This window comes from Eublepharis macularius, chromosome 9, assembly GCF_028583425.1.
Source record: "Eublepharis macularius isolate TG4126 chromosome 9, MPM_Emac_v1.0, whole genome shotgun sequence".
Taxonomy (NCBI): domain Eukaryota; kingdom Metazoa; phylum Chordata; class Lepidosauria; order Squamata; family Eublepharidae; genus Eublepharis; species Eublepharis macularius.
The window spans coordinates 45,125,537-45,142,646 of record NC_072798.1 but is presented as its reverse complement, the minus strand read 5'-3'; the positions used below and the strand labels follow the sequence as shown (position 1 = coordinate 45,142,646).

General features: G+C 41.5%; 1 protein-coding gene across 1 annotated transcript in view; it reads right to left on the bottom strand.

The window, feature by feature from the left end:
• The window catches only part of ANKS1B (ankyrin repeat and sterile alpha motif domain containing 1B), an 885,134-nt gene that overhangs the window by 556,608 nt on the left and 311,416 nt on the right, over positions 1-17,110 (bottom strand). Inside the window, exon 12 of the mRNA XM_054988164.1 lies at positions 12,845-13,025. Within this exon, the coding sequence (XP_054844139.1) occupies positions 12,845-13,025 (181 nt within the window). The remainder of the gene's footprint in view (positions 1-12,844; positions 13,026-17,110) is intronic.

Here is a 17,110-nt window from a genome sequence, read left to right as displayed (position 1 = left end):
CATGCTCCTATACAGGAATGTTTATACATGGAGCAAATACCAGGGTATGAGGTGTCAAATAAACATATGGTGCTCAAACTAAACCGAGCTTTGTATGGGTTGCGTCAATCAGCACAAGCATGGTTTCAATACCTGTCACAATCACTAAAAGCAGCAGGCTTTGAGCAGGGCAAAGGTGATGCCTGCATATTTACAAAAATAGTAGGAGGTTCAGAAGTCCAACTCCTTATTTTTATAGATGATATATTGTGCATATATGAAACAGAAGAACAATTATGATGGTTTAAACAAATAGCCAAGGATATTTGCAAAGTGAAACATTTGGGTCCTATCTCCAACTCTTTGGGAGTGCAAGTGTCAAAAACCCAGGACGGTTTTTTCCAACTGAATCAGAGAGATAAAATTACAAAGTTGCTCTCAGATTATGGATTAACTGAAGCACATGGTGTGTCCACTCCTATGACTACAGGGTATATCAGGGAGCCAGATGATTTTCCCTGGGAGGATGTACAGAGGTATCAGTCATTGGTGGGCAGTCTTTTGTATCTCTCATGTTGGGGCCGTCCAGATATAACACAAGCAGTAAACATGCTATGCCAAAGGTGTGCTAAGCCTTTCCATAGGGATTGGATAGCAGCAAAACGCATCTTAAAATATCTAAAGGCTACTCTCAATTTCTCTTTGGTTCTAAAAGCCATTGAACCTATGCAGATCACTATGTTTTGTGATGCTAGTTGGGCAGATCGCCCTGACGGTAAATCCACTACAGGACTAGCAATATTTGTAGGAGGTGCTCTCATTGCACATAAGACATTAAAACAGTCTTTGTTGGCACATTCATCTTGTGAAGCAGAGTTCGCTGCCATGAGCCAAGGTATATTAGAACTGGAAGTGAGACAACAGCTCATGTCTGACATGAAAATGCATTGTGCAGTACCTATTGCAGTTTATGGGGATAATACAGCAGGGCAATAGTTAGCCCAAGATGGTGGAATTAAAACATGCAGTAAACACATCTTAATCAGGTATTTGAACGTAAGATGTGCTGTAGAGCAAGGATTCATAAGATTGTTTAGATGTACATCTGGTGACAATATAGCAGACATGTTCACTAAAAGTCTGTATGCTGTACCATTTGAACGATTACGTGATGCCTTAAACTGCTCTCATACTGGCTTGGAGGAGTGTTGATATCTAAGTGTCAAAAGCCAGTGTGCAGAGGCTTTAGATCAGAACGATCAGTATGACAGGTAGACACATCAGGTGACATAGAGTCAGATGGTTAACTTAAGAGTCAGGAGACCATGAAGTGAATGACTCAGCTAAACTCATGCATGTATCTGATTGGGTGTCTACATGTATATATAGCTACTATGTACAGTATGGTAGGGGGCTTCTTGCAAGTCCAGGTGTAGGCGAAGCACTTTGTCTCTCTGGACTGTAAACTTGTATATATTGCTCTTAATCCACCTATAAATAAATTGTATTATACACCTTTACTAAACAAACAAGGTGTGGACTCTTTGTGGATCCTCCTTAAGCTGGTGCAGTCACGCTGAATACACACTATTCAACATGCCCAGCAAGCCTCAAGATTTTGCAGTAAACGTACTAGCATGACAGTCTAAATGAGAAAGCAGTTTGGACAGACCTCTTCGGCAGGTTTTTATCAGCTTTTACCAGTTCCAGTTATATTATTGCAAACCTCCAGGTTAGTCCTGGAGATCTCCTGAAATTACAACTGATCTCCAGACTATAGAGATTAGTTCCCCTGGAAAAAATGACTGCTTTGGAGAGTGGAATCTATGGCAATATATCCTGCTGAGCTCCCTTGCAACCTCAATCCAGAGTTGGCAACTCTAGTTATCTCCCATATGTCATGCAAATATAACTGGTAACCAGCACACTTTTTTCAAAACTATAAACAGTCTGGTGTACAGAAAAATCAGGAACAAATCTATATGAAGTCAGGGTAATTAGAGAAAGTATATACTGAACGTTTTCAAATGCATGCTATTAGACAAAAGAAGAGGCACTAGAGATCACATCACAAATTTACGATGGCTAATGGAACGCACTAGGGCATTTCAGAAGAATATCAGCCTATGTTTTATAGATTACAGCAAAGCTGTTGATTGTGTGGATCATGTAAAGCTATGGAGAGTGTTAAAAGAAATGGGGGTGCCACAATATCTAATTGTTTTAATGGCCAAACTGTTCTCTGGACAAGAGGCTACAGTTAGGACAGAATATGGGGAAACAGAATGGTTGACAATTGGCAAGGGTTTCAGACAAGGATGCATATTATCTCCCTATCTCTTCAACCTCTATGTGGAGTATATCATAAGGAAAGCTGGATTAGATCTAGAAGAAGGTGGAGTAAAAATTGGTGGAAAGAACATTGCCCCCTCCCAGTCTGAATGAAGCGGCAAACATAAGTGTTGGGAATTAAAAGTCTGCTTTATTAAAATTACAACAACATATCTGTCAACACAGCAAGGGCCTAACTAGTGGTACAGGCCAGGCCCTGGAGTCACTCCTGGACCTCCACCCTGACCTGTTTGGGTGATCTACCAGCTGCCAGGGTGTGAGCCATCCATCATATGGCTAGAACCTGGCCAGCCTGGCAAAGTGGTTCACTCTCTTAAAGCTCCCCCACCCAGCCGTAAAGCTGCAGGGGGGAACTGGCTTGTCCAGGGGTTCCCCACCAGGGTGTCTGTCCTCGCAAATGGGACATAAAGCAACCAGCTGTTCCTGACAAACCCCAATTCCCCACCAATGGGGATATGCCAAGGGTGGTTACTGGCCTCCTCATTTCCCCCAACTTCTAACCTGCCACTGCTAAGGCCAAGCCTCTGGTTAAGCCTTCACACCCTACCGATGGCGTAAAGCCACCCGAGCCATTGCCACATCTCTTCCAAAACGTTGTTCCTTCTGTCTCCTCAGTAGAGATCAGCAAATGTGGCCCTGATTTGCAGACGGAGGAGCAACCCCCCTTTCCCAATACTATAAAGAGAGCTCTAGAGCCTCCGCCCAGCCCTTCAACCAATTCCAAGCTCCTTGTGCACCACAGACAGGGAGCCTGGGACTAAAAACATAAACCAGGGCTCAAGCTTCTTGCACACACCCAGTGGGGAAGTGTTGGGCTTAACAAAACAAATTCCAACTTCCCGAAACCACAGGCAGGAAGTGTTGCGCACCCAGGAACTCAGGCTGTGGGCCCAAAACAAAACCTCCAAGCTTCTTGCACATACCCAGCGGGGAAGCATTGGAGTAAAACCACAGGAATCCTCAGCTTCTAAAGCACACTGCGGAGAAGCCGTAGGCCCTGCACCTGCAAGAACTGGTAAAGCCTCAACAAAGTACATTAAACTCCAATGAGGACTCAGCAGACTGTAGATCCAAGTCCACAGATCATCGCCAACCCCAACACCTAAGGAAAAAACACAACCAGTAACTGCCCTCAACAGCAAGGCAACAAAACTTACACATTAACCATTCCACTCAGTCCTGCGGCAAGGGTGCTTCACCTCCCTGCTTCTGGGCAGACTCAGCCCCATCTGTCCCATGCCTTTTGCCCTGTCCCTGATGCTCACACACCATAAAGGTGTAACGGCCTGAACAAATTGGGCATGCATGGCGGAACTTGCAAGTCTAGCAACTACCCTGTGAGGCAAAGTGCCAGCAGAGGATGCGTGGCTGGATGAATAACTCCCCTGGTGGGCGAATAGAAGATGACATGCTAGATGCTGTGGAGGTCTGCTGCACCAAGTTGCCACTGTCAGAGTGGTGACCTCAACTGGGTCGAGCTGGGAACATCACCTGCAGCCAAAGCAGGTGGTGAACCTGGTCCCAAGGCAGGGAAGGTTAAGGGTGAAACGCATTCAAAATTCTTCATCATATTGCAGCCAAGCTGCACTGGTGAACTCCAAGAACTGCCTGTATATAATGTCCATATACTGGAACAGGGGTGCCATCCTCCAAGGCTGGGCACGAGCAATGACACATGCATAAATCAGGAACCTGGGAAGCCAGTTGGCCAAGGACCTGTCCACCTTGTGGCACTTAAGGTGCTTCTTATCCCAATAGTCCAGGACTTCTTTATACTTCTTCTCCAGTTCCTTGAAGAGAAGGGTAAAGACATCAACATATTCTTCCTTGAGAATTTTTTCCTTTGTTGCTGGCGTAAGGTGGTTGCCAAGAGGCATAGCTATTTCTCCAAAAGGCAAGGTTCTAAAAGGCAAGGTTCTAAAAGGCACCACCCCATAATTAGCCCAAGGGGTCCCATAGAAGAAACCCCAGGACGTTATCATTCTCACTCCCAAATGAGCCTGTGGCATGGCAGGGGGCCAACCACCTGCCCCTGACAGTTGTCCCATGTAGGACGGGAGGGACTGGGCTGCCAGAAATAAGGCCCTTGGGGCCTAAATAATGTGGCCCAAGCACTAAATCATCTTGGGGAGAGAGAATGAGAGGGGCAGGCAAGCTCCAACCGGGGAACCAAATGCTATGGTGGCTAATGCTACCCTGCCATCCCAGTTGCCCTGAGCTGCTGAACTGAGAACCTTGGTGCGACCACTGCCCAGTCACTGGAGTGCAGGCTGAAGACTGCACCATGTCAGGTGCAGTGGTGAAAGCCACAAGCAGAAGCCGTGATGCTTCTTTGCGGCATCAAGGTGGAGGAGAGCAGCGCCCATACTGGGGCCACACTAACTTGGTCTGGCAGGCCACGTCTCGCTCCTCAGGCCAGGAGAGGAAGGATGGTGCACGTCTATCCCTCCCGAGCATGAGGCGCAACTGAGGGGCATAGCAGTCTTATAAGGCCTCCGGCTTAGCTCCTCGCAGTGTGCCAGGATAGCTGGGAAAGAACCGCTGCCCTTCTTCTTCCAGGGAGGCAAATCCTGGCCCCCAGCCACAGCAGCTGTTGCCACCGGCTGGAAGTGATACATTAACAATTTGTGATATGCAGATGACACCACGTTACTGGCAGATAATAGTGAAGACTTGAAGCAACTACTGATGAAGGTTAAATGAGAAAACGCCAAAGCAGGATTACACCTGAACATCAAGAAGACAAAAGTAATGACTACTGTGGAATTACGCAATTTCAAACTTGACAATGAGAAAATTGAAATTGTTCAAGATTTTCTATTCCTTGGCTTAATCATCAATCAATAGGGAGACTGCAACGAGGAAATCAGAAGGAGATTGAGACTTGGAAGAATGGCTGTGAGGAAGCTAGATAAGATCCTTAAAGATATGTCTCTCTGGGGACCAAGATCAAGATAATCCAAACTACGGTATTCCCCATGACGATGTATGGATGTGAAAGTTGGACAGTGAAGAAAGCTGTCAGGAAGAAATTGATTCATTTGAAAACTGAGGGATCAAGATCCAAAGGGATACTTTGAGGATTGGGGGAAATTGAGAAAATATTTAGAGAAAAAATTGGATGTTAAAGGACAATTATGGTCTTTTGAAAGTTATTAAATAAGATAAGATATGGTTTATATCTTTACCAGTAATAAAAAAGTGACAACTAGGATTTAGAAATAAGATTAGAAAATGGGGGGTTGGAGTGCTGTTGGAAGTCAACGCAGAAAAGGGGGAGGGGAGGGGGTGGGAAGCATATAACCATGGGAAACAAAGGAAAATGTAATTGTTATAATCTTGATTGTATGTTAACCCATCCAATAAAAATTATATTAAAAAAAAAGAAGGAAGAAATTGATTCATTTGGCATGTGGTGCTGGAGGAGAGTTTTGTGGATACCTTGGATGGCCAAAAAGACAAATAAGTGGGTACTAGATCAAATCAAGCCTGAATTCTTCCCGTAAGCTAAAATGACAAAACTGAGGCTGTTGTATTTTGGTTACACTATGAGAAGACAAGATTCTCTGGAAAAGTCAATAATGCTAGGAAAAGCAGAAGACAGTAGGAAAAGAGGAAGATCTAAAATGAGATGGCTTGTCTCAATAAAAGAAGCGAGTCCTCCAGTTTGCAAGATCTGAGCAAGTCTGTTAATGGTAGGTTTTAGAGGTCTTTCATTCATAGGGTTGCAACTTGCCATAGGCTGGAAGTGACTTGACGGCACATAACACACACAGAGACAAAAGATACAACAAAGATGCAAACATCCTACCATTAACATTATTATTACTGCTGGGACAATTCACATCCATTACAATTAATGGGAATTTTGCTACTGGTATGTTCACTGTAATCACAGAGAGCAACTGGAGATGATGTTTTAGTAAAAATGCTACATTTATCTCTAAGGAATCTTTAATGTCTTGTAATTGGTAGTAATTAATTGCACTCTATCTTGGAATATTCTGTTCTTTGTTTAGTCTCCCAAAGTTATCAGTTCATAATAAATTTCCCTTTTTGTAAGAACCAAAGCTAGATTACTTCTGGAAAGATGTCCTAGAATTAACTAAAGATTATGGGATCAATCCTCAGCAAGTCTGTTTGGGAGTAAGTACAACATTATTCATGGAACTTACTCCCAGGAAAGTGTTCTTAAGATTTCACTGTACAACTTATCTGCTAACACTTAAAATTATTTTGCTTGGATATTTGAAAGATTACCGGTTGGATCCAAGCTCCCACCAATTAATCAAGTTCAAAAAAGTTGATGTTTCCCATTTTTCCTTCTTCTCAGTTAACCTGCTGTGACCCTGATAAACTGCTGCCGTTTTAGGAGCAAGGGTCAGGGAACTCAGAGACAAGCTACAAGTGATGCTTTACACAGGTTGGACACTTGTCAGCTTACCTCAAGTTTTGATGGGAAATGTAGGCATCCTGGTTTTACAGCTTGGCTCTCCATTACAGCTGCAAGACCAGGATGCCTACATTTCCCATCAAAACTTGAGGGAAGCTGACAAGTGTCCAACCTGTGTAAGGCGTCACTTGTAGCTTGGCTCTCAGACTCCTCCTCCAGGCACATATCTAGTAAGAAAAGTGAAGAGAGCACAGCATGGCTCCTTCATGCTCCCATCTTTCTGATCCTCATGCGGCATAAAGAATAGTGAAAGAGTCAAAGTCCACTCCCTATTCCAATAGGAGGTGCATGTTGTGTACCCATGTTCTTAGTGAAGAAAGCAGTGAGCAGCATCTTGCCTAGGGAATTCCAAAATGTAGAATTAACTGCTTCAGGGTCTGCTCTATGAGATCTTTTAACTAGAGATGGCAAGGATTGAAGTTGGGACTCTATACATGTGTTCTACCACTGAGCTAGTGCATGCATAGTGTAAATAATTTGCAGTAGCAAATACTACAATCCTATTCTCAATAAAAGACCCAGCTGAATATAACCTATATCCTCTATTTACAGAGCCTTATTAACTACAGACAATGTTGACTGGCATAGTTGTGACAATATTTCTCATCACAATATATTACTTCACTGATGCATTTTTGGAGCCTGATAAATATTTCTGTTCTTTTTGCTTCAGATTTGTATTCTTCCTTTCTAAGGACAAAAAAGGCTTATCAGAGCACCGCTTTTTAAAGCAAGCAAAAATTCTGCTATTGATTTCATTAAGATACATTTCCTGGGAGCCAACTCCTAAGTGGTTTAATTCAGGAAGAGGAGAAAACCCATTTCTGAGTATGTAGTTTTGAATAAATGAAAACATCACATACTCTGTACAGTACAAGGATGTGAATTCACATGTTTAGAAAGATCAGATTCATGCTGATAAAAAGCAAACCTTCAGCCTAGTCTTAAATAATAATGCAAAGAATCAATCAAACCTGAACCCTAGTGCAAAATACAGTTCAGATTTTTCTCTCTATAAACCAGAATTAAACCGAAATTCAAAATCATATAGTTGCCATAAACCTGAACTAGATTGGAACCCAATATTTTTCTGTTTTCTAAGTCTAGATGACTCCAAGAAATAATGCACAATCCTGAGCACAATTAAATGCAATTGAGTCCTAGTGATTGCATTGGTACTTCAAAACTCTTTAATATGCACTGGTCTGTTCTCATAGTTGAGTACCTAGCAAGTAACACTGAACTAACGTTAAGTATCTGCCTATAAATCTTAGAATTATAGAAAACAGAGCTGCACCTACCTGTAACTGTTGTTTATCGTCGTGTCTTCTGTGCAGTCCCACATGGGAGATTAGAGAGCTAACTTACCCAGGAGGTAGGCATGTTGCTCTTCATCAAAAAAGACTCTTCAGGACTGCTTTGCCAACAGCTACGTGCTTTCTGGAGTCCACATCAATCACATAATGTTTAATAAATGTGGACGGTGTCGACCAGGTGGCCGCTTTACATAAGTCCACTAATGGAACATCCAAGTTAAATGCTGACAAGGCGGACTGGGCCCTTGAAGAGTGTGCTCTGATATTCAGAGGGCACAGTTGTTTGGAATGCTTGAAACACTCCCTAATGAGCCACACTATCCAATTGGAAATGGTCTGAACAATGACCTTCTGTCCCTTCTTAAGTCTTCTGAAGGAAATAAATAGGTTAGGGTCCTTCCGGAAGGCAATAGTCCTGTCTAGATAAAAGCACAGGGCTCGTTTAATGTCCAGAGTGTGTAGGAGCCTGTAGGGCTCTGTAGAAGGCATAGGAAAAAATACTGGCAAGACAATGTCTTAGTTTAAATGAAAAGCAGAGCCGACCTTGGGTAGGAACTGGAGGCTTGGATGGAGAACAACTTTGTCTGCGAACATTCTGAGGAAGGGTGGATGAGGTCTCAAGACTTGTAATTCATTCGCCTTCCTAGCAGAGGTTATGGACACCAAAAAGGCTATTTTGGCTGTCAAAAGTTTGAGAGGGCAGGTAGCTAGAGGTTCAAAAGGCTTATGCATGAGAGTTGTTAAAACTAGAGATAGACTCCATTGAGGAGTAGGTTTGGATACAGGAGGGTAAATGTTGGCCAATCCTTTAAGGAAGGATTTACATTGAGGTTGGGAGAAGTATTCATGATAGGTTGCATGATGGGCAGCCAGATGGACTTTTATAGAAGAATTAGAAAGCTCTTGGTTTTTTAACAGAACTCGATAATCCAGTATGAGCGGCAAGGACATTGAAGAAGGATCCAAGCCATGTTCAATAGCCCAAAGGGAAAAGTGTTTCCATTTGCCAGAGTATGACTTTTGAGTGGAAGGTTTCCAGATCTGCAAAAGGATTTCCCTGACTGGGAAAGAGAAATCTAATCCTAGGGAGACACAAACCAAGCTGTCAGTTTTAGAGTATTCAGGTCATGGTGAAGAACCACATTGACCAGCAATTTCTGTCTGTCAATTTCACCTCTCTACAGAGTCAGCAAAGATCGCTCTTCAGGGGGTTTGTTAATTTCCTCGTTGCCTCCCAAAGGCTCTGTCAATTTCACTTCCCATTTGGGCAAAGAGGAAATTAACAAGCCCTCTGAGGAGCAATCTTCACATCTCACGTAGAGAAATGAAATTAACAGGGCCTTTAGCTCTGTCTTTTTAAACTACACTTCCCAGCTAACATTGCGTCTCTCTACATTTGAACACCCTCGTGCAAGAGGCATTGTGTAGAGAGACTCATTAACAAGCACTCTTTGGGTGCAATCTGTCAACCAGTTACAGTTCCATTTAACAGTAATAAACATTGTTAGATCATATTGTTAACACTGCTTGGCTCAAAACTCTTACTGATATTCCACCTAAGAAATAAATTCTAAACTGCACAGTCCCCTTCTTCAGCTTCAGATGCAAAGACAATGCATCCTACACACATAAACAAAGGAGAGAGCTCCCTAGCCTCAGGTGGGCTCATCATTTTAAAACAAATAAATCTGACTTGCATTCAGAGCTCCATTCCTGCTCCTGTTCAATAACCATTTGGAATGTTTTATAGCTGTGTTTCTGTTTTAATGGGGTTTGATAGTAAAGGAGCTATGCACTCTCCCTGCTCATTACTAACCTCAGCTGTCTTTAAAGTGGAACCCGCACTGGGAGAAAGCTGAGGGGTTCCTCCAGCACCCCTTGTGTTGTAGCAAAAGAAATAGAAGACTTCTCAGCATCAGACCCTCTGATGGTTTGATAAAACAGGTAAGTTGCATAATGGGAAGGGGAAAATGGACAGCAAGGTTGCTGAGATTACCAGCAGAAAGAAGTTATTAAACTCATGAACCCCCATGAAGTTGCTAAGCTAAATTAAAAGAGTCTGGGATAGCCAATCAGCACAAGTTGTCCATTCTCAGAAACTGGGTCTGATAGTGCAAAACCTCAGCTCTGCCTGGGACATCTCCCAGGGCTGACTGGTAGCTAGCCATATGCAGGGCTAAAACTAGGGTCCTCAGCCTTCCACAAGACTGTATTTTCTGCAGTCTGTCTTGCCCTGCTATATGAAAATATCCCTGCTGTAAATATCCTGTAAACATCTTTGCCACTGCCAGCCAATCCTTCCTGGGTGCTCGATTCAATCCACCATCTAGGGGGGAACAGCAAGGAAAAGATACAAGGATAGTTTTTCATGTGGAATATATATTTTAAAAAATTGTCAGCTGCCTATTACCAAACTATTGGTCAGTAATGGGCGAGTATATTTGCATCATAATTCAGCTCTGTGAAACTAGTGTTTGCGGGATGACAAGGCTGCCACACAGCCAGGATCAGCTCAAGGCTAGAGAACAGGTGCAGGAGCAGGCCCTCCAGACAGAGGACCAAACCAGTGAGATGCAGGGAGAGAAGAACGATAGTATCTGCTCTATAGCTACTACACCAATACTTTGGCCATACACCCAATATCTAAGGTGGGAATGGTTGAAATCACCCTTGGCTAAGGAGCAGAGCTTTGGTGGGAAATGGGGCTGAGGAAGCTGCAGTAAGGGAACTGTACATGCTCTGGTAGGACTTGAAAAGGGTGGCTCTGTGGCAGCTGGAATTGGAATCCAATGGAAAAGAGTGAAAAACTTTCCTTAGGTAAGGGCATGGAGTCTAAAGCTATATGAAACAAGAGGAAATTAAGGTGGTTATTTTGTTCAACTAATGTCTGTGCCTGGATGTTTTCTAGTACAATCTCAAGATGAATACAACTGGAACTGCCACTTCTACCCATCTTGCTATGCTTCACCATGCCGGCCGTCCTATCTCTGGTCACAGTGTGCTTCTGTTCAAGACTCAAACATATCAATAGAAAGACATGCCTCTAATATTTTCCCTTGAAATAAATGGAAGGATGAATAAAAGGACTTCACTTTAGCTAGTGTTCCCTAGTTGGGGGAATTCTCATGCCTTTTGGAGCTTTGGAACGTCCGTGGCTGGCCTGCACATGCACAGTTTCCATGTGAGACTGCACAGAAGACATGTCAATGAAGAAAAGTGATGTTCACTGATGATGCCAAACTATTTCTATGAACACTAAAGAATACTAGATTTCTGTGCCCCAAAACAAAGGTTTTATTTCTTAGTGTTTATTGGCATAACTGCATGTCAGGCTTGCTCAATGACTCTCAAAATTAATTCATCATCTGAACAAATAAACAGAGGGAAATCTCATACAATTGCTGCAAGGATGAACAAGATAAGGGCTGCAAGTATTTTGTAAGTAAGAAGATCCTATGTTAATTTTCTTTTAAAGCAGATGTGAAGCATGCATACTAATCTCCATATTATATATTTCAACAAAACAACTCATAAAAGATAACAGGAAATTGCAGCTTTTCTTACATAAACTAAATTATTAAACAGAATTAACCAGATGTAGAAATTAACAGGAACTAAACAATAAATGTGAAGCATAAGATCAGGTGTTAACTATTTTGTACTCTCATCCTTTTTCTTTCAGTTTAGTATTTAATATGCATTTAGTATTATATCATTTGTATCAAAATCTTATTATTACATAGCATATATTATTTCCAGACATTTTTTAAAAATCTAGCCAGCAATCATCCTAGACATGTATTACAACATTTCCATATGTGGAATGACTATTCTGTAGTTATAGTGCTAGAATAAGAGGCTGATGGATTTCCCTGCATCCCTCTAGCATTGCTTCAAAAAGGCAATGCCATGTAGGGTGACCTACATGTATGAAAAGCTACAAAAACAGGCAGCTGCACTGAAAAGAACAAGCAACATTGTTCTTATCTGCCAGCAAGCTCCACTGATGGAAAAGACAGGGAGGGATAATGTTGCTCACTTTCCTTTCCATGAAGCAGCTGCCCATGTTGCATGGTTTTTCATCTAGATGTATCCCCCAACCTCCAGTTTTAGAGGCTCAGAGGGAGGGGCTGAGGGAAAGATGTAAGTGCAAAATTTCATTTTCACCAGCTACATAGAATTCCACTTCCAGGAAAGATACATGAATTTGGGGGTTCGTCTTCTGCATGCATCAGCTGGCAGTATATTTTATAGCAAGTTCATATGTGTGGATATGGAAATATACAGGAACCAGATGCATATGCAAGTCTACTTTGCAATCTTAATCAACATTAATCTGTTTCTTGATGCAGATTGGGAAGAAGAATCCTCAAACACAATTTGGACCATTGCACTCATTCTTTCACATACTTAAATAGAGTTTCTCAGATTCCTTGTACAGTCAGAGAAACAAGAATACATGTTGTAACTTTGTCTAAACCTATTCATCATGTTTTACATAATATACATTGTAAAATAGATTTTGGAACTATTGTGGTTGCTGTTTGAATAATATAAACACTAATATAATAAATATTATCTGACGTACTTAAAAGTAATTTGGTATCAACCCCCATGCAACCCTTATCACTTTATTATCTACATTTGTTGTTTCTATTGCTTACAAAATAATGGTTCAGAACGATCACATTTTCAATTTCCTTCAGTATCACAATAATTAATGTGCAACTTCTTTTTATTTTACCTGGAATGTCATTATCCTCAATGCTGCCCTCTACTGATCCAATAGAATAATTAGCTGGACTGATTGGAGGACTGGAAGTAAAGCTTGCATATCCGATGGAGGAGTTGATTTCAAAATAATCATGAGTGTGATTTAATCGATGAAATTCAAAAGCTGATACTATTGATGTACGTTGCTTGGGCTGGAAAAAATGAGTTGAAATGTAAACATTTAAATTTGTTTTCTCTCTGGTCACTTTTTTAAAACTAAAGAGCTTTAGGAGTATTTTTAACCTGGTACTCAATCCCCCCCCCCCCATTTTTGTTATGTTCATTTCCTCCTATATATCCGTCTTGGGATTACTATTTTCATCCATGAGGGAAGCTGTATTACAGTTTCAAAATAAAATGTCAAAATAAGATAACACACTAAGCATTCAATAAAGACATAGCATGCCAATAAAAATGTTTGGAGATAACACAGTACTCAGATTTTAGTATTTCTTTCACAGCAAGTCTGCTGAGGGAGCATTTCTGTGTTGATCATATTAATGTCTAGACAGCTGGGCTGTGGAAGAGAATTTAAATATCCATTGTGTGACCAAATCTATATGGAATGTTGGTCAAAATGTTTAAAATACTATGGATCTTCAATTATTGTTACATATTCCAAATTTAAAATGATTAATAGTCAGTTGAATTTACAGCTTGTATGCTCAGACCTTCTAATTCTACTTAAAGCATATGAGATTCTGGCCACTATTCATTATTTAACAGTAATAGTGTGAGAGGCATTTCTAGAATATATAAGAGATTATGAGACCAATCTTAAACAAGTCTATTATTCAGGTCTATTCAATGGGGCTTATTCTTCATTGTTTTTCATAACTATAGTCCTTTTCACACTCAGACTTTAAAGTGTTTCAGTATCTGTTCTGCTTCCCATGTTTGCAGGAGTTTCACACTTGCAAGGTCGTCATGAGACGCAGTACCGATGTTTGTCCGCGGTATTCCCGATTTTTCTCCTTGCGGACATACCACAATGTTATTTTGAAGCTGCTGTCGAGTTGCGGCTGGTGCGATTGTCAGTATGAACTCTATACTCACAGAATCACAGAGTTGGAAGGGGCCATACAGACCTTCTAGTCCAACCCCCTGCCCAATGCAGGATGAGCCTAAAGCATCCCTGACAAGTATTCATCCAGCCTCTTCTTGAAAACTGCCAGTGAAGGGGACCTCACCACCTCCCTAGGCAGCTGATTCCACCTTTGAACTACTCTGACTGTGAAAAAGTTTTTCCTAATATCCAGCCAGTACCTTTCTGCATGTAATTTAAGCCCATTGCTTCGAGTCCTATTCTCTGCTGCCAATTGGAACAGCTCCTTGCCCTCCTCCAAATGACAGCCTTCCAAATATTTAAAGAGAGCAATCATGTCCCCCCTCAATCTCCTTTTCTCTAAACTAAACATTCCCAAGGCCCTCCGCATTTCCTTGTAGGACTCAGTCTCCAGACCCCTGATCATTCTCGTTGCTCTCTTCTGCACCCTCTCAATTTTGTCCACATCCTTTTTGTAGTGAGGCCTCCAGAACTGCACACAGTAGTCGAGGTGCGGCTTGACCAAGGCAGTATAGAGAGGGATTATGACCTCCTGCGATTTTGATGCAATGGCCCTTTTGATACAACCCAAGACTGAGTTTGCCTTTTTTGCCACCACATCACACTGACTGCTCATATTAAGTTTACAGTCCACTCTTACTCCAAGATCTCTTTTGCATACACTACTACCCAGAAGTGTATCCCCCATCCTGTATTTGTACTTCACATTTGTGTGGCCCAGATGTAATACTGTTCACTTATCTAAGTTGAATTGTATCCTGTTCACAACCGCCTGCTTCTCCAGAGTATTCAGATCTTGTTGAATTTTAACTCTATATTCTTGGGTGTTTGCCACTCCTCCCAATTTGGTATCATCAGCAAATTTAATGAGTATCTCGTTTACTGGACTATAGGACAGTTCGGTGGATAGGGAACAGGTTAGAGGACTGCACCCAATGAATTAATGACCTGAAAAACATCCTATCATTGACAGACTTGCTCAGGTCTTGCAAACTGAAGGCTGTGGCTTCCTTTATTGAGTCAACCCATCCCATGTAAGGTCTTCCTCTTTTCCTACTGCCTTCAACTTTTCCTAGTGTTATTGTCTTTTCCTATGAGTCATGTTTTCTTATATTGTACCAAAGTATGATAGCCTCAGTTTAGTCTTTTTAGCTTCTATGGAGAACTCAGGCTTGATTTGATCTAGTGCCCACTTATTTGTCTTTCTGGCCCTCCATGGTATCCGCAAAACTCTTCTCCAGCACCACTTTTCAAACAAATCAACTTCCTTCCTGTCAGCTTCCTTTGTTGTCCAGCTTTCACATCCTTATGTAGTAATGAAAAATACCATAGTAAGAATTATTTTGATCTTGATCTCCAGCAACACTTCCATACGTTCAAGAATCTTTTCTAGTTCCTTTATGGCGGCCTTTCCAAGTCTCAATCTTCTTCTGATTTCTTGGCTGCAGTCTTCCATGTGGTTGATGTTTGAGCCAAGGAATAGAAAAACGTTAACAATTTCGTTTTCAGTGTCATCCTTGTGTGTCTAATTCCTGTGTAATAATTACTTTTGCCTTCTTGATGTTCAGCTGCAATCTCATTTGGCACTTTCTCCTTTAACCTTCATCAGTAGCCATTTCAAGTCCTTACTGTTTTCTGCCAGTAATGGGGTATCATTTGCTTACCTCAAATTGTTAAAGTTCCTTTCACCAATTTTCACTCCACCTTCATCTAAATCTAATTCAACTTTCCTTATCATATACTCTGCATAGAGTTTGAACAGGTAGGGAAACATAGAAACATAGAGCAGGAAGGTACTCCAAGGATCATTTAGTTCAGCCCCCTCCACAATGCAGGAAATTCATAGCTACCTTCCCCCTCACACCCCCACTTCTGCTCTATGCCCAAAGGAAGGCAAAAAACATCTGGGATCCCCAGCCAATCTGGCCTGGAGGAAAATTTCTTCTTGACCCCAAAGTGGCTATTGGCATTAACTTGGGTATATAAGAGAGTCATGAAAACCTAGCACCAGCTAATTCCTTCATGCCTTCCCTCTCCTGATCTGCATATATTAATATTGAATCACAGAATCATAACTGCTTTTAGGGAGATAATATACATCCTTGTCTTACCCCTTTGCCAACTGGAAACCATTCTGTTTCCCCATATTCTGTCCTAACAGTAGCCTCTAGTGCAAAGTACAGGTTGCACATCAAAACAATCAGATGCTGTGGTACACCCATTTCTTTTAGTTTTTCATAATCCACACAGTCAAAAGCTTTGCTGTAATCTATACAACACAAAATGAAGTTATTCTAAAATTCTATGGTATGTTCCAGTAACCAACATAAATTTGCAAAATGATGTCTAGTGCCTCTTCCTTTTCTGAATCCAGTTTCTACACCTGGCATTTCTTGTTCCATCAGAGTCTTTGTTGTAAAAATTTGAGCATCACTTTGCTTACATGGGAAATTAACATGATGGCCTGATAGCTGATGCAATCTTTGACGTCCTTGTTTTTCAGAACTGGAATGTAGATTGGACGTTTCCAGTCTGTGGGCCATTGCTTTGTTTTCCATATTTGTTGGCATGTTCTTCTTAAGATTTTGATGAACTCAATTTCTGTAACTAAAATGCCTCCACATTAAAAATTACACACCTCTGAATAAATAACACTGAAACCTAAATGGAAAACCCAATTCCTAAATTCTAACCAGCACTTTCTGAAATAGCCACATCTTAATAAGCTGCCAGAATAAGCTACCAGCAATGAAGTCACCATATATGCTTCTATTACTTGGATAGCCCTAAGTCTAGTTTTCACACCTCTAGAGTTGGCCATATCTGAGAATGTGAGTAAATATATAGGAGAAGCCACTCTCCAATGTATATAGGGTCAAGACTGTAGGGTGGAGGTCCCCAATGTGTTGCCTGTGGGCAGCATGATGCCAACAGTTTTCAAAAAGTGAGTGTGGCCAGATGGGGCTTTTGCCCATCATGACTTTTGACTGGCCTTGGAGATTTGATTGACTGTGCAGATTTTAAAATTTTGGCTCAGCAGCTGCCTCTACAGCACAAGGGTTTCATTGCATGACTGAAAGTAAGCTGTGTGTATGTGAGAAAATATTTTAAACAATATGTTCACTTCAAAAGCATTCTGTTAAACAGAGCTTCTGCCTGAAATGTTGAAGA